Raw genomic sequence first — 18,592 nt, 5'->3', positions numbered from 1 at the left:
TTAGTTTGTTAAAATGATATCAGATTAGTAAACAGAATGTGCCTTACATTACATTAAAGATTATCCACCCACTCAGATCAGCTGGTACTCTGTCTGTAATGGAGTGGAATGGACATTTTTATGTGACCCCAAACTTTTGACCGTAGTGTATATAAAAATAGAAAGATAAATAGGCTTTGGATACAGTGTGATACGCATTGTGATATAATGATATTGCACAGTAATGAATATGCACAGAATTCAGTAAATCAGTTTATAATTATTCATCAGTGCAATCAAAAGTATTAAATATTATATATATTGGTTAAAGAAAGAAGTCACAATCATGTGGAGAGAGATTTTGTCCCATTTTTTTGTTAAATGTGATTAATTGTTTTGTATTTTACCAATTTCCTCAGGTTATTGCTTCACATTGCTGCGGGACACCCTGTATAAGTTGGTTTAACAGCTACATTTTATCACACATCATTGATGATGCAAACGGTCCCATATTGTGTTGTTATTGTCTTGCACATGCTTGAATAATGTCAGCAAGCTGTTTGGAGTCAGAGTTTTTCCTTCAGTTCCCATGGAGCCCTACAGCTTCCCTGTGTTTAAATGAACAGATGCAGATAAAATAAGCAGTCGACAGTTACTTTAAAATCTAAATTACCATTTAAAAAAACAAAACAAAAAAACAGCTGCAAGCTGGAAACCATTTTGTTGTGGGCTGTTTGGCCAGCAGCAGGTGCTTGTGGAACACATGGAGACACATTTCTTTAAGAGCCTTGCTCAAGGGTACCCTGACAGTAGTGTCAAAAGGCGGGGTAAAACATCAAGCATTCACTTTAAAAAAATTCCCAGCAGGTCTGGGGATTCAAGGTTTCTCTGCGCTCTAGGCTACTGCTGCCTCAAATGAGAGAAATCGAGCAAAGCGGTCTGTAACGCTGTTCTAATATCTTCTTACTTTTTAAACGCAGCAATGAACTCATGTATAGCTTTGATATTAACATTGGCAGGAATACTAGATATATATCCTTATACGTGAGTCCCCTATTCTATATTTCCTCTAGGCGAGGATTGGTAGTAGAGTCTCCCAGCATTTGGATTCAGGAGAATGAAACAGATGGCACTCTGGTAGAGGAGCTCTTAAGGAAGTTTGTGGAATGTTGTGCATATTGGTAGCTTTTTATGTTCATTAAGGCAAGAGCAGCTCTTTTTTCAAAACACACACACACACACTTACATTCCTGCAAGGTAGAGAGCTTTTGGTCGATAAAGACTAGACAGCCTTTAAGTAGCGTATCTCCTTATTAAAGGTTCTCCAGCCCTCTCTAGGGCTACGATTGCTCATTTGTAAGTGCAGGATGTGTCCCTGGCTGTGGCGTCATCTTTTGTTGCCCCCACTGTTTGCCATTCAGTTTATGGGGCCCACACACACACACTCGCACACACAAGTGCACACACATCCATGGATCCCTCTCTCTCTTTTATTATGGGAATTCCAGGCACATGTGAGTGAAGCAGGGAGGCTAGTCAGATACCCCTCCCCCTCTGGGCGGTATCCCCTCATTCTCATGGATTTCTCATGGGGCTAAAGCAGACGAAAGGGGGGGGGGGGGAGAAAGAGGTAAAAGAGGAGGAGGAGGTGGAAGAGGAGAGAAATAAGGAGGAGGAAAGTGAGAGCTAGACTAATTCTTCAATAATCTTTACCTAAGCCCTCCCTCTCCCCTTCTTCTTACTCTCTTTCTCTCTGCCTGGAGGCATTCAAGCAATACATCCATCCCCCGCCCCGTCTCTCACACACACACACACACACACTCAAACACACACACACACACCCACACACCCACACACACACACACACACACACACACACACACACACACACACACACAATACACACTTACATGTACACACATAAGAGTCTGCCTGAACACGTCCAGAGGGAGAGGATGAATCGAGCTGGAGAGTGTTATTTCTTTGGACTCCGTCTCTGTGTGTGTTTGTGTGTGTGTGTGTGTGTGTGTGTGTGTGTGTGGTGTAAGTCGAGTCCTCTGAGGGCTGTGTGTCTTAGCTCTGACCGGGAGCTAAAATGGTGATTATAGACTAGAGACTAGGTGTGGCAAGATGGGGCGGCGTCAAAGGCTTTGTCTATAGTTCCCGTCCAGCCCACCAACCAGGAGGAGGCTCTGCCTGTCTATCAGAGTCTGTCCTGGAGCCATGCAGACAGTCTGGGATTGAGCTAGCTGCTGCGTGGGGCTGAACCACTCTTAAACCAAGACCTAAGCCACGGGGAAAAAGACAAGCACAAGTTCAAGAAGCTCAGTGGAACCTTTTATGCCAGATACAAGAACATGACCAAGTGATCAACTGCCGGAGCATATGCTACTTCTTTTTATTTTTTATTTTTTTTTACCCTCATTTATTCTTCTTTTGCAACTAACGAAGATTTTTTAAAGAGAAACTAAAAAAAGAAGCCAAACTTCTGTTTAGTTCCTGTTGAGTAACAAATCTTTTGAATAGGTTTTTCTATTTGGGGAATTCAAAAGATCCTCTTGATTTTTTTTCAGATTTAAAGGATGCAAATTCAATGATAAAACTATTTGGAATATGGGACTTTTAATCTATGATTTGGACCATGGGGACAGGCAACTATGTTTTTGTGCTCAGCTCTGGGTCCTTTTGATAAGTATGTCACATTTATTCAGTTTGTATTACAATGATTTTTCCCTAAATTGATGTGACTGTTATATAGGTGTTAAGCTATGATGACTTGTTTTTCTCAACAAGTGCAGTACAATGGATAACAGTGTATGCACTATTCAAATACAAACTCAAGTTTCCTGATTTATTCTGTATTTCAAGATTATCTTCATGTTGCTTGTGACTTTGTATTTTTTCAAGAGTTTTGTGTGTTATCCAGTTCAAATTTTCGAGTAGCCAAACACTAACTGAATTTGTTGTTACTTCCCAGATGAAAGATTACATGCCATGCACCTTGACAATGAGAAAAACCTGTTCATTCGGATGTGCTTTTGGATGCTCTCCATGTATTGACCAGTTATCATCTGATTAGTTTTTTTGTTTTTTTTTAACTTCTTCCCTTTTCCTCTCTACAGCTGACTGAGCAGACCTCTGTGACTTCCTGCCTGTTCATTCCATTGCCATTCATTAATTCATTGACTTTTCCTCCTTTTTGTCTTTCTTCCTCACATGATATACCTATTTTCTTTACTTTACTCATTACTATATCTGTTAAAAAAAAAAGAGAGACTGTAAAGGTTGAACCTCTCTCTTCTTCTTCCTCTCTTCACAGCTCTTGCAGGTGAAATCTCTCCAACCAGCTCAGATGCCCTCCTCAGCTCCTCAGCAGTGACAGCCAGTCCCTCACCACCCAATGTGTACCTTCCCGCCAACTTTAAAATGTCCAATGCACAACTGGCTTTCTTCTTGCGGAAGACACAGATCACAGGACAAACAGTTGGCGGCGGCAGCAGCAGCAAGAGCAGCAGTAGCCCCAGCACTGGACACCCGTTGCAGCGCTCTGAGAATTTTGTGGTTTTCCAGACAAAAGACCTCCCTGCCATTAACATAAGCTTTGGGCCTTTTGCCTGGGACCAGACAGTATCCAAAGAGTTGCTCCAGCCAGCTAGTCCACTGGATATTCCCGGCAAGCTGACAGTCAACTGGAAAGTGCGGGCCTTCATTGTCCAATCGCGGGTGTTCTCCAACAACCCCATAGTCCAGGTGTTTTTCTACATCGCTGGCCGTGACTGGGATGACTTCAAGGCTCAGGACAAGCTGCCCTGCGTCCGTCTGCACGCCTTCCGAAATACCCTTGAAAATAAAACCTCCTGCCGCATGAAAGGCAACCTGGCACAGTGCTTGGCCCAGCTGGAGATGCCGCTGTCCTGGTTTAACACCAATGTAGCTCCCCTGGGTCGGAGGAAAGGCTCCACTGACGGTCTCCTAGATGGGTTAACTAGTGAGACCCTCAGGGTTGAGCTCTACTACACACTCCATGCGCCCAATCTTGATGGGGAGTGTAATGAGGGCTCAGGCCATAGGGCTGGTGGTGTTTCAAGGGGAGAACCTCTGTCACAGCACCCCCTGCTGCGCATTGGGAGCATCAGCCTGTACCAGGCCAGTCAAGAGCAGCTGCTGGTGGACAAGCAGTTGGACAAAAACATGTTCCTCAGGCTACCAGAGAAGCCCCTGAAGCCTGGAGAAACCCTCAAAATCTCCCTCTACTTGATGCCAAACTCCACTGTCGAACAGTTCACCCTCAAGTAAGTCTTCTTTAAAATGTATACTGATGACGTGTGTTCTGATTGCTTCCAAATTCATCCGGTTTTCATGCTTAATGCCACTTTTAATGTGTTTGTAATCACACATTCCCCTTTGGAAAGAAAATGTGATCAAGCTCTGTACATGCACAGCAGAAGCCTATTCTGAGAATCTTCCTGTTTCCATGCAATCATGTACACTAGAGTTATATATAAATAAATGATTTGCCTGGTAGACCTCAGCCAACATTAGTCATTCCCCCCCTGTCATGAACTGCAGTCACATCTCCCTTTATAATTATGCTCTATTATAAATATGCTTCTATCTTCTGCAATTTATCCAAGGCTTAAGGTTGTAGGAATGCATGTAAACAAGGCTATGCAGTGCAAATGCTAAATTGTGAGAAGTGGACAGGCTTGGAAGAAATACAGGATTTACATCTCCAAATAGCCTTCCATTAATGGAACAATTATCATCGAACTGGATGTCTTCATTACAGTCTTGATAATCAGCCTCATTCAAAGCTGCATAATTAAATAAAGGTTTGTCCATAAACTCAAAATTAAATGCACCATTTTATGAAAGAACATGATCATGGTGTGCATGTAAGTCTTGCCAACATTATGTAATACCAAGTCATGCAATATTCTCTGTCTTGAGCTTTCCAACACATGAGCTTAATGCCATTTATGTTCATTTTAGTTCTAAGGAGCCAAATGAGCATGTAATCACATATTTCACCCATCTCATTAATTTCTCCTTCCCTGGGTCCAGTGATGTGCCAGCAGTAATTAAAGTCAGGTAAGATAAAAAGGAAGAGACAGGGTCAAAGTGTAGCAGCACTGTATGGTTCACCTTTTGAAGTGGTGGCTTAACATCCAGAGATTTCCTTTTACTGTCAGGACAGGATTTTATGAATAATTTGCAGTGAACTGCCGCTCAAAGCAGTTTATGTTTGAATGCACAAGGCCTGCGCTGTTTGACCAGGTTACGATTGTGGATCCCATTTTGAAATGTCTTGCTACAGTAAACCTTATTCCATGCTCATATTTTTCTTGTTGCAAATTTACTGCTACTGCATGTATCCTCTTCACAATAATACACAACAACACAATAATATAATGATAGTTTGGCTAAATATTTAAGATGCCATTGGAAGGACATCTGGAAAAAGTCACTGAAATCAAACTCTAGTCTCATACCAATGCATTCTATAATAGCATCGACCATCAACCATTAACCATGGTTAACTTTAAAGTAGCATGAAATGAGCATTTATTGTATTCTGTTGACTCTTGGTTGAGTCAACAGTCTTGCAACGCATGCTTTTTTGCGGAGGGAGAAGGGGGGTGCTTGGAGGCGGATTGTGCGCTTTGGCCCGACTCCCGGGATGGTCCTGCTCGGCTGCGACTTGGTACAACTTATGGTGTTTAAACTGGTGATGTCAACGCAAATCAGAGTGGCACGGTTTGGCGCGGCCAAAACTGCCAATGGAAAAGCACCATATGAAAGCTGTGAAAGTGAACGAAATCAGTGAAGTCACGATGAGTGACTCCTTTCACATTATAACAATGTTTTCCATTGTCGTTTGATACATTGTTATTATAAAATATAAAGAATATAGCCGATTTAGGTGCAAATCAGGTCTGCCCTGCTAAAGTACTACCTGCCCATGTTTTGCAGATTGTCAGTTATCATTTTAGGAAAATACACAATGTAATATAAAAGAAAATTAAAAATGTTGCTATGACAGGACATTATAGTTAATAATTGAAGTGTCAAAGAAACTGACAATCAGTAGTGGTTATCAATGTGCTAGCTGTTGTATTGAACTCTGACATCTCAGCTTTAAAAAAAAGTTCCTGTTTTCTCAAAACATCAATATTCATTTTTATATTCCCTGTGTCTCTGTTAGAGTAAATAATATTTGCCAATGTGAAATTTCTGAGTTTGGCCCTTTGCCTATGGAAATAGAGCTGAGAGAGCATGAGGCATAACTCTGCTCTCCGGTCCCTGCACTTCTTTCCTCTCCTCGGTTGTCAACACAATATTCTGAGTATAGAATATTTAGAGAATAAATTATTATTTGCACTTGATAAAGCTTGAGGAAAGTAAATTTTTCACTGCTCGTTGGCATGAAGGCAGCAGGAAGAAGAGAAATGCAAGGAACCCATAGCAACGATGATGAAACACCCTGTGATCGTTGTAATGTTAACTGAATATCTTACACACTGAAAATTAGAGATTAGTAGGGTATAAATTAAGCCTAACTTAATAAGCTCCAAGGGAAATGAGAAATGATCCCTGCAGAAAAGGTTTATTAATAGTGATGCCTTACATTTCAGTTGGAGAAATCACCATTAATTAACCCTAAACCTCTAATCTATGGTTAAAGGTTAGGACCCAAACAAATCAAAAACATAGGGGCACCTGTGTACTGCTGTACTGAAGGCAAAGGGTGTGACCAATTATTGATTTGATTTAGATTCCTCTTCTGTTCATTCACTGAATTTTGTTTTGTTCTTAGTTTACAGCATTTTTTCATACATGCCTAAAACATTTGCACAGTACTGTGTGTGTGTGTATATATATATATATATATATATATATATATATATATACACACACGTTGCAACTTTATAATAAGCATCCAGACACTGTTTATAGACCAACTAGTAACCACTGACAAATTATTAACTATCTAAATAATGTTTATAGATGGTTTACAAAGTATTTAACTATTTTACGAGGTATTATAGGCATCTGTTGCAACTTTATAATAACCATCCAGTCATTGTTTATAGACGGTTTACAAACCAACTAGTAACCCTTAACAACGTGTTAGGAACATCTGGTCCATCTATCTATGGAATGATTATAGAAAAGGTTTTGTTTTAAAGGCTTACAAACATTTTTTTAATCATTACCAAAAACCTACCATAGTATATAAGGTATGTAATGTGTGTAACAAATTGTTAACTTACAGCACAACTTATACTTTATTAATTATAATTTAATTCTTTGTTAACAGTATAATGACAGTTTGCGAACAGTTAAATGACAATTAACTAAAGATTAATTAACTATCCATTTACCATCTATTAATGATGGTTATTATAAAGTGTTATCACCTGCCCTGTCTCAAACATGGTTCTATATATATATATATATAGGAGGTTCCAACTGGGCTTTCTTATAGATGATGGACATTTACAGTTTATTCAGTCTGTATTATTCTAAAAAAAAGTGAGTTTTTTTTTTGTTATAGAGGGTAGCTGAAATCTCAAATTAAATTGTGAATGAATGCTATGGATTTGTTTTGTTTTTTGTCTGTATATTTAAAGATATTCTCTCAGTTTTCCTTCTTGTAGCCAGACTTCAGTGCTAACTATTCATTATCAAAGGCCCAACCCCCAGGAATCCCGAGCATTTATCTTCACACCGACAGAGCAACATTTACACTTCAGAACAAGACTTCCCCTCTATAAAATGTATGATCTAGTGTCAGTCATAATATTCTGTTCTCACAAAGCTACATAACACAGAGTCTCTGCATGTTATTGTTCACTTTTACATCTATAGATCTAGTTCTAGATTACAAAATATTTCATTAAATCAGAGAAACAAGTTGCTGTGGGAGTCTCTCCGTCAAGGCGTGGTGTTACAAAGTTACAGCAAGGCTTTGTAGTACAAGCCGAAGGCATTGTCATATCCCCTGCCTCTTGAAACATTTAGCTGACCATGTTAGCATCCATTCGTCGCTGCAGTTCTTCGGCAGGCTTTCTCTCTGAGCACCTCGCAGGGATGGAAATGAGGAGTGATAAAACAGGAGAGTTAAAAAAGAGATGGGGCAGGGAGAAGAAAGCCCAGTTGGAACCTCCTGAGTGACTCGACTCAATAGGGTGGGAATTCAATAGTTCTGGAAGCCAACTGTCGAGTCGTCCCTGCGCATTGAGGTAGATGATTAAAGATGCAATAAGGAGCGTCTTGAAAGATGAATCAGAAGGCCTCCTCTGACTCTCCCTTTGCTTCTATCAATTTTGCTTCTTTTCAGTCGTCCAGCTTTGAAGATTTTTGACTTGTTATTGCAGATGATGGCGTGCCAGGCAGACAGAGGGCAGGGCCTGGCTACTTGTGGAATCTGCCCTGATTTTCAGGCGGCCACATCAGCGCTGTCAGCAATGTGTGTTGAGTGTGCCTGCATGGGTACAATGGCATGCAGTAGGATGGGAGTAGTGGTGTGTCAAATTTGGTTACCAAGGCAATGTGATTACAATATGCGTTGCTGTATTTGATCTAGCATACTTGGCATGTCATGACACAGAATGATTGTGCTACTTTTTGCAGTGTAAATGTCATTTAAAAAGCATCGTATTTTAATCGTGCAATATTTTTGACTTACCATTACAGAATTGCATAGCACCAAAATAGTGACTCCATCAAAAGCAATATAGTATGGCTGGGCAATATATCGACATTATATTTATATTGTGATATGAGACTAGATATTGTCTTAGATTTTGGATATAAAATCTTTTTCCTTGTCCTGGTTTTAAAGGCTGCATTGAAGTAAAGTGATATAACCTGATCTAACCTTTCTATTATTTGCGTTTACCCACATTATATCCACATTAGTGATGATTATTTATCAAAAATCTCATTGTGTAATTATTAATTATTTTGTGAAAGCACCATTAGTCAAACCTACAATATTGTTGTGGTACTGATATCAAGGTATTTGGTCAGAAATATTGTGATATTTGATTTTCTCCACATCACCCAAACATTGCTCAAATGACTAGACATAAATGTGGTTATTATACTGTATATGAACTCAGATAGAATGACCAATTAGCCCACTTTAACTCCCCACAAACTCAGCTCTTCATTTCCACCTGCAGCAGACAGATTTCTTTAACAAAAAAAGCTGTGATAAATCTCACTACGTTTTCTAAACATAAGCATGTCTACTTACTCCGCGCTCACAGTTTGCTCCTGGGACTATCTTTCACAGCTTCAAGGACATATAAGCAATTTCCCCACTAAATACAAAGCTTTGGCCAATGAATCATTCTAATGCCTTGTGATTTCTTTATAGTATTTCCTCATTGCAAAGCATCCGTTCTCCCTAAAATCTGTTTCCAGATGTAGTCTATACTGTGTGTAATAACTCTGTGCCTTCCCATGTACTGTCAAAAGCTATCTGATTGGCTGGAAGCCCAGCTGGGTCAGTTGTAGAAAATGTGCAACTGTAAACTCCATCTTAAGGCTTTCTGTAACGGCACGATTGACACAGTAGGTCATTTAAATGAGCCAAACCTGACAGATCATTAAAAAGTTAGTTGGTAAAGCATGTGTGTTATCATATCATGCGGCACAACATGAGCTTGTATCCCTGTATCTTTTTGCCATCTGTGAACACTCATCCAACGTTAATATTTAATATGACACAAGCCGAAAGCAAGAAACTGCTACTATTCCCAATGAAATGATAATTATTTCCACTGTACTAGAGCTAACCTTGGTGTGCCAAATAGCTGCTGCTGGTTGGGAGCTAGAATTATTGTTTTCGTTGGTTTATTCATATGGAGACTTAGTTGCAGGATATCAACGGGTCAAGTAGCTTAACCTGAATATGACTTTAAACAGCAGCTAGGTCACTGACGAGCTGCCAATTTAGATTTGGGTGACTCGTTGACATCTATGTGCATGGTACAAGGCTCTTGGAAACAGTATAGTACTCCAGAGCTCTGGGTACAACATGCAGTATTCAAATGCCCTGGCTAAAAAAATAAAGGCTTGAGGAGAGCCAGGCAGAGTGACCCACATTCAGCATTAGTGGCTTCATCCCTGGCGGTTAGATGGTTGCTTTCGCCTCGTATGACACACTGCGACTTCATGACCTTAGCTTCCTGCCAGCTCCACGGTCTTGCTCCGCGTCCCACGTCTCATTGTTGCTGTCAGTGTCGGCTCGTCTTTTCTCTGTGCCTTGATGGAAAATGTCAGCACCTCTCGCCGGGGAGCGTGCGCACGTTCAGATCATGACTCGGGAAGTGATGCCTCTGCCGTGGACCGTCTTGTCATGACACATTGGGGGACATGTAGAAACGCTGTTTATCAGCACTCATCTCGGAGAGGAGAGTCTTACTAGTCTCAAAGTGTTCCAACTTTCACAACAAAGTAAAATGAAGCCTCTTTATTAGACCACATTGGATTGTAGTACCTCTACTACTACTCCATCCTTTCTTCCTTTCTTTCTTTTGCCCCTCCTTTCTCAACTGTAAACAAGTTATTTTAGGTCTGGCAGCAGGGGGAAAGTATTTACCATTGTGAACTTTAATGTGTGTGAAGGTTAATGAAATAGGCTGTTTTGAGCTCAAGTTAGTTTATAAATGCTTAAAGAAATTTGCTTGTGTCAGCAGGCAAAATGCAAATAGTTATTCAAGTTTATTCCATTGCTTGGTTACTAGTGAACTAATTCAGCCCTTTTCTAACCTCAAATAGGCAAGCGGAGTAACATTTAGGTAATTCTACGCTTGACAGATTCTTTTTAAGGCTTTTTAGTATGCTCCGCATGTTGTTGAGTGTTGTTTTGGTTTTCAGAAAAACAAAACCAAGCACAACCAATTAATTTAGACATTATTTCTAACTCAACTCGAACCCACAAAGTTCATCTGGGTCAAGTATACACCAGTAAACTCATTATGCATCTACACATACTATTTCTGCATATTCATCCCCTATATTCCACCCTATCACTACAGCCTGTTAATTTTCACATTTCTTAACATAGCCAGCCAGAACAGCCTCAGTTTAGTCAGCAGACATATCCCATTATCATCAGGGCACTATTTCTATAACCAGTGGCTTACAATTCAGCTCTTATTCATTAACCAACTCTGCTGGTGGGCCAATTAAACATGTTGTGTAGACAAACAGAACTGTTAAAGATCGCTGAATGTCCAAAGAAACCAAAACCAAATATCAGGCTTCATCATATAAAAGATGTGGAATAATGACATCTACGATGTTATGAAAGCGCTGCAGAACATGGTATAATGTAGTGCCCATTTTCCCTTTTAACCACTTAAATTAACTTGAGTGAATTCCTTCTGACACCGTTAATTGTGCTGGACCTTTGTGATGCGCTCAGGCTGTGTGCCCAAATCGTTTCACCTACATTTTTCACAATTTTAAAACCGTATGTTTAGGCAGAAAATTGCAGTTCCATCCCTATTGTCTCTTCCCACTGCTATAAGTATCAGGCCTTTTAGTTGCCTAAATGGCTTTCATTAATCTTTTTTTTAATTAATATAATGTAAATTACTACCGTGTGCTGTTCATTTAAGCTCTCTGCTCAGTTCTTTTGCATCGGTTTGGTTCTTTTAGAGTTGATCTACAGACTGGGAATAAAAAGCTGTGCTTCTGCAGAAATGTACGTTATTTTGTCTATTTGACTGCCTCGGTCTGATGAGAGCTGTAATCTTAAACTATATTATGTTTGTGTCAGTGATTGCAAATCTTCATTACATTATATTTACTATTTATATTTGCTTTAACATTCAACTCACATGCGTGTAAATGTTTCATGCTTTGGGAAATCAGTTGATCAAAGGTCTTTGTCTGACAGATGGAGAAATACAGACAGACCTGAGGATTTTCTATACTTTACCGCTTTTTCCAAAGCATATTTAAATATAACAAGCCCTCCTGCAGACTGTGGTGGTTTACAGAGGGAGCCTGAAAGACAAATTGACAAAAGCTTAGAGCTCCTCATTTCCAAGGTAATCAAAACCAGCAGTCCTCAGGTATAAAAAAAAAAATGTGTTTTTCATTTGACTGCCCAAACTTACATTTTCCTGTGCTCCGAATGAAACTACAAATCTTTCAATTACCAATATGTTTTTTCTCTTTCCAAACACATTTCTTTGTTTTTATCTGGACCACTTTATGTTTAGCCTCCCAGAAAATGTTTTGTGCTTTGACATTTCTCCAGCAATGTTGATGGATTTCATTTGCTGGTCCTTTCCGGTCGTTCTCACAACATACTGTATTTATGCCTGTAGTTTAGTCTATGTAGTCTTTGGCATCTTTGTCTGCAAGACACGTTTGCACATTATTGATTAGTCCTGAGGATTATGATAGATAGACATTGGGGAAATTATGCTCCCAGTCCTCTAAATTATAATTTGTGACGCTACAATAAAAGGTGAATCTTAATGGCTTGATAATCTTGCCATAAAAACACAGAACACGTAAAAGAAAAGTGAGCACTTTTTTGACAGTTACTTACTACATGGCTCCATAAAAGTTACAAATGTTATTTTACTTTTTTGAATGATTACCATCTTCATCGGATCAGAAGGGGATTTTACTCCGACTTTCTGAGCCGATTAAGATTCAGCCGGGGTCAAAATGTTGTCTCCTAAAGGGTTAAATAAATTGTGCCCTCATGTCAAGAGTACCATAAAGTACATCTGGAGGGACTCTCTATGGACATGTGTCAAAATTAGATTAACTTCTTTTTCCAAAAAACCTGATTAACAGCAGTTATGTATTAACAGTAGATCAAATTACCCCAGACGTCTGAGAGAAAATGATTAATTCATCAGGACGTTTTTGGCTGCAGACATAGCTGCAAAATGTGCTGTAATCAGTTATTGAGATCAAGGAAATGTTGCTTTTATACACCACTGAAATGGATGTTGCATAACTTTGTTTAAGAAATAAATGAGTGACAGAATGTGTTCACTGGCTGTTGCTTTTTTTTAATCTCATAGCAGATTTTGGTTCATGATTGGATGACATTCAGTGGGGGAAATGCAATAATGTGGGAAATCAGACCAGGGGAATCTTTGGTTGATAGGCAGGTAGGGAGGTGTCTACCCTGTGTTTATCATATTTCTCAGTCAGAATCACATTTCTGTCCCTCTTCCTCATCCATTAGATCATTTCCTATACCGGCACAAAGCAACCCTCTTCCAACACGCAGCCTTATGTGGTTATCGTCGAAACCTTTAGGGGTTTAGGAGGCAAGACTAAGATAAGCCATATTTTCCCCTGCAAGCAGCCTCCATTTACCTGTCCCTCCCTCTTTCATGTTGTCACAGACAGAAATTGGCAAGGTTTTATTACTTTCTTTCCCTCACTCCCTCCCTCCGTCTCTCCCTTCTTCTTTCTGCTTTTTTATGATGCCTGCCAAGAGATTTGCTGAACCAATCTGTAGTAACAGACAGGGCTCTGCCCAGTGTGAAGGATTGTACTGCCTGTACAGGCTACAGTTTTCAAAGAAAGCAGTGGTGTGGAGAAATTGCCACCACAACTAGCGTTTGATTTTAATGATGTACTCTCTGCCTTGAGTGAGTCTTCTCTGCAGCTGTTATTTGCAAAGCTAAACTTCAAATCCTGTACACAAAGATCAAGAGATGCACTGTTTACTTCTGTCCTAAGAGCAAGCCTCTTTGGGTCATGTACAGTTGCATTCAATTCTTGGGACTTTAAGTAATTGTTTTTATTTGACAAGGAGAACAGCGTTTAGCGTTTCAGCGTTTGCTTTGTATTGATCCAGAAACAAAAGCAATTTGTATGTTTGAAGCTTTTAAGACGTTAACATGGACCATTTGCAATTCCACAAGTAGTAACAACCTAGTATTTTCTGTAAACACTGAGTGGCTGGAAGTCCCAACAGAGCTGAGAAATATGAATGAAACAGAACTCAGACATAAGGCTGTATTCATGATGGTGTATCGAGGGCAGAGCCATGCTGCTATATGCCGATAGAAATGCACCTTGGCAGCATTTGTCTGCCTTTTATGCAGCACTAAGGGAGTAATGGTCAATGAAAAAGGGGGAAGATAATGCATTGAAAGAACCTAGCAAACTAGCCAATCTCAATGGAAGAAATTCTGATAAAGACATGATTAGGTTAATGCATATTCATAAAAAATGGCAGCCATCCAGGACTGCTAGTCTGATTGTGAATGCATGAGATGGTTTTTCAAATTCTCTCTGGTGGCACAATATGCATTATATGCCCCGTCACATTTTTACATTATCATGTTTTCATTTGCAACAACGCTAAATTCATTGTAGCATCTGAAGTGTTGTACTCCAGTGGCAAAGAGCTTTCAACTTAATGCACGGGCCTCCCTGCCTGCCAATGTAGCATATTTTTCAAGTTTTTTGGCAATTGATCACAACAGCGGTCCTATCGCCTGAAATTCAAACGTTCCCCTAAAATGAAGGACAATAGTTTTTCCCTTTTGTATCACATAATTGAAAAGTCACATTACTTTTCGCCTGAATTTGACATCAAGTTGTGTTTCAGCCCCGAAACCTTGAGGTCCAGTTGACATATAGACACTTGGATCCACACTGGGTCTTTTCAAGGAGAATTTAAAATGAAGGTCCACAGTAAGGCAACCTTTGGCTGACCAAGGAACTACCGGACTCCACCCATCCCTCTACAATATTTTCCAGGTTAAATAATTCACAGCTATTAGATAGGCCTGTCCTCTGCTTCTGTCACTCCTCTACTGTGCTGCACTGATAAAATCTCTATGACAACATGCCTCCCGGTCATACACACATGCGCATGCATGTACTGTCTGGCTTTTTTTCATTCACTGATACACTGTACATATAAATATATATATATATATATATATATATATATATATATATATATATATATATATATATATATATATATATATATATAATGGCATTGTAATGTAATGCCAGTGTAATGGCATTCTAGCAGCATTTTCTACTAGATATAGTATAGTTGTGACATCACAGTCTGTAAGTCTGGACAGCTTGTTTCTGAACAATTTCTGAATATGGCCTGTGTGCATTTCTCTGTGGTTTGAGCATTTATACTTTCACAGTATTTTTGTAGCACCACAACCTGCTTTTTATTCAAAAAAGACATGGAAATCTCACGTTTTACAATTTGGGACATATAGGTGGCAACTTGTCAACTTTCTCATGGGCCACTGCATTAGAGAGATTAAATTGTGATGAGAATTTATCTTTTGCATACATCTTTTTCTAAAGATTGTTATTGGTTGTTCTTTGTTTTTTTGACATTTCAGTTAAGGCAAGTTGGAAACTTATACAGAAATACTACCCAATTTCAAAATTAGTTTTGAACATGTCAAATTTGAATAGATATGCCTTTCGAAATGCTTTGGGACATCTATATACCCTGCAAAGTGAATGTTAAGACGTAGGCAGTATAGTATGGGCCTTTTTCCTGCGGGGGCCATTCCTTTTCTAAACATTATGTATGCTGTAGTGGAAGGTGTTAAAGCTAGTTCAAAGAGAGTTTCCCAGTGGGGTATATTTGGCCCCAGGCTATTTCTACTGTGTCTCTCAAACAACAGGGTGATGTCTTTACAACTGCAAATTGCATTGAGATGTTGTTGTATTATCTGCAACAGCTTCCTAAGCTGCATGCAGCGGGACTGACTGCAACCCCCCCACCCACCTTCATCCTTCCCCTATGCAGTGAAGCCCATCTCTTCATACCAACATGTGTGAAACTATTTTCTTTTATCTTATTTCTTTGTTCTTCTCGGGGGAAGGGTAGGCTCCGGAGTGAGGGCTCCTGCTGCTGGAAGGTTGGTATGTTAGGCTGATTTAAATTAGAATAATTTTGAGCACTCTCCTCAAAAATGATGCCTCCCAGCAAGCTAGGACAGATTTGCTATGCCTTCCCATGCTCTTTAATGGCTCATAGCTCTGTACCAAGTCGTGAACTCTCACATTTATTGATTTTTCTTTTACATTTTAAGGTGAGTGGGCAGTGCATCCTCAAACCATTTGGTAGATTTGGTAGCAAAGAACAACCCAAATTCAAAGGGTTATATATTTAATGGTTTTATATTTAAAGTAGTCTGTATGAAGTGAATTGGCAACCATATTCAGGAACCATATTTCGCCTCTATGGTGAGGCTTTAAGGACTGTGGTTGTCTTTGTTTACTTCTCTGTGGGAAGTGTTTTGTTTAAGAAAGCAATTCTTTTTGTTGTCGCACTAGAAAGCATCCTGCAGCAGAGGGACCTGAGACAGAGAACAGTGTTGTTATTTCAGGATCATGCTTGAAGGCTCTTCTCTAATCTTTTGTTGGTCTTAAGGGAAAATCCTGGTTGTTTTTTTTACAAACTGGATCTAGTTTTCCCAGTTCTGACCATTATCAGTCCCATTGAAGAGAACAGGGTCAAATGTGTCGTCAGCAAAATGAATTTGCACTGACCCTCTGGTTCAACTTCGTCCTAATTTACTTAGTGAGTTGTGTTTTATTATGTAGATATAACCATCATTTGGGGTGTGCATATGTTTGTTGTCTCCATTAGCTATGGCTAAAGTGAACTGTTGTGGTGATAGTGTCACAACCCCATATTAAAATGTTGTGTTAGGGTATGTATAGGTACTGAACATGTGTGTGTATTTCAGGCCTGTGTGTAGTGTGTAATAACAACATAGTGGAAACATTGTAATTTCCCTGGTGGGATTAATAAAGTATGACATATAATTCTATTATCATAAATACAGTAATAAAAACAAAAATTGTTTCTTTTAAGTGTGATGTTTCACCCTGATATACATTGTCTTCCTTTATTAGCAATGTGTGTTATGTAAAAAACTATTTGTATTTGTATCAAGTTAATTACTTCTCCATCAAGACAGCCTGCATAAGCTCGCTTCCCACCCACACAGCAACACTTAGAAACAGCAGTAGTAATCTCTGAGCATTACAGCCCAAAGAATGGAGGCTCTTTGAAATTAATGTGACACCTACCCAACATTTATAACTTGAAAAGTTATTGCAAGTTTAAAGCAATCTAGGTAGTAGAAGTCAGAAAATGTTTCTTCTTGATTTAAAAAAAAAAGATAAGAAAGGCATAATCAACACACTGCTCAAACACTCACTTTCTGCTTGATATCATCAACGTCCTGTATGACACAAAGAGTGGTGTGTGTGTCTGTGTCTGTTTGTCTGCGTGTGTTCTACTGACTACACACAAAAACAAATAGATTGTGATAATGTAATCAGTTTGCCTTTTTTGCTTTGTGTTGTGGTATTAGTGTAATGATGGGTGTACCTTTTTTCTTCAGTGTCCATTATTTCCCTGTTTCTGAACCCCTGATAAGGCATTATTTCAACATAATGGAAAATACCCAACGAAAGTGATTTTTATCTCTTCATTTTCTTTGCGTTTTTTTTGCCACATTTGCTTTTGAATTTCCCTGGCAGCTGTTCCTCTAATCCACAGACTAGCGGCTCCAGCAAAGCTAATGTTTTGTCTTTAAGTCTTTTTCTCTCCCTTTCATTTTCATGTTCAGAGTCTTGCAAATATAAAACAGGTTTTCTGATCAAATTAATTTGGTTCTCATTAAGCTACTTATCTCATTTCAGTGGCCACACAAACTAAACAACATAGACCCGAGGCTCCTTAGATTCACCCTTGGATCCTAAACTGTTGCTTTCCTAAAGTCCATTAAGTGTGTCAGTATAGCTAACAAATAAAAGCGTCAGAAAGGTCTAGTTAATAGAAATTATTGGAAACCTGACAGCCAATAAAATTAAAGAATTCTCAATATCAGCATGTATTCCCTTGTACTTACATGTACAGCACATGTTTTTTTCTTATACATTTTATAATTGTTATGAAGTATCATGACATGTGATATGGCATAAATCCCTCAAGGGAAACACCCCTCTGTGATGATCCACCGCCACCAATCCTGACTCCACTCTACCCCCCTCAAACGCCAACCTGACGCGTGATTTGTCATTCCCTTCTACAATCCCTGCCATCGCCTCGGAAACTTGATAGCCTAACCCTGTTTAAATCAACACTTGAATCCTTTGAGAACCAGGTTTGGAGATCAAACAGCGTCTTATTTACTGAGGTGCAAATTCATTTCGACAAGAAAACCATCCATTTTGCGAAAGAGCGACTGATACTCCTGTTTCCGTAAAAGTCTTTTTAACAAGGTATGCTGTGTAAGTGAGACGGTATAATAAAAAAGAGTGAAACAGCTGGGTATTACAGCACACAGCAGGAGGAATCACAGCATTTGTTTGTACTTTTAAAACATATAGAGGTTGTAGACTGTAAAAAAGTACATGTGTGATGGTCTTGGAATACAAGAGCTAAAGAAAAGCAAATACCAACCAAAAACATTGTACACAATTGTAAAAGTAAAACCAAGTTCTAACTGTATGCTCTGCTGTGTGTAATGTTTTATAACTCTAAGCCTGTGTTAACTTAATGTATATTAAGTATTTTGTGTTAATTTCCTTTCCATTTTTG

At 39.2% G+C, this 18,592-nt stretch overlaps 1 protein-coding gene across 2 annotated transcripts in view; it reads left to right on the top strand.

The window, feature by feature from the left end:
- Window positions 1-18,592, top strand: part of tmem132e (transmembrane protein 132E) — a 346,965-nt gene that overhangs the window by 239,564 nt on the left and 88,809 nt on the right. The window contains exons 1-2 of one of the 2 annotated variants that reach the window (XM_032533311.1): window positions 2,593-2,671; window positions 3,299-4,271. In XM_032533311.1, the coding sequence (XP_032389202.1) occupies window positions 2,593-2,671; window positions 3,299-4,271 (1,052 nt within the window). Of the gene's footprint in view, window positions 1-2,592; window positions 2,672-3,298; window positions 4,272-18,592 lie in introns of those variants that run through there. The other variant, XM_032533312.1, reaches the window with a different exon arrangement.

The sequence above is a fragment of the Etheostoma spectabile genome, chromosome 13, assembly GCF_008692095.1.
Source record: "Etheostoma spectabile isolate EspeVRDwgs_2016 chromosome 13, UIUC_Espe_1.0, whole genome shotgun sequence".
Taxonomy (NCBI): Eukaryota; Metazoa; Chordata; class Actinopteri; order Perciformes; family Percidae; genus Etheostoma; species Etheostoma spectabile.
The sequence above is the reverse complement of the archived record's forward strand: the minus strand, read 5'-3'. Positions and strand labels throughout refer to the sequence as shown.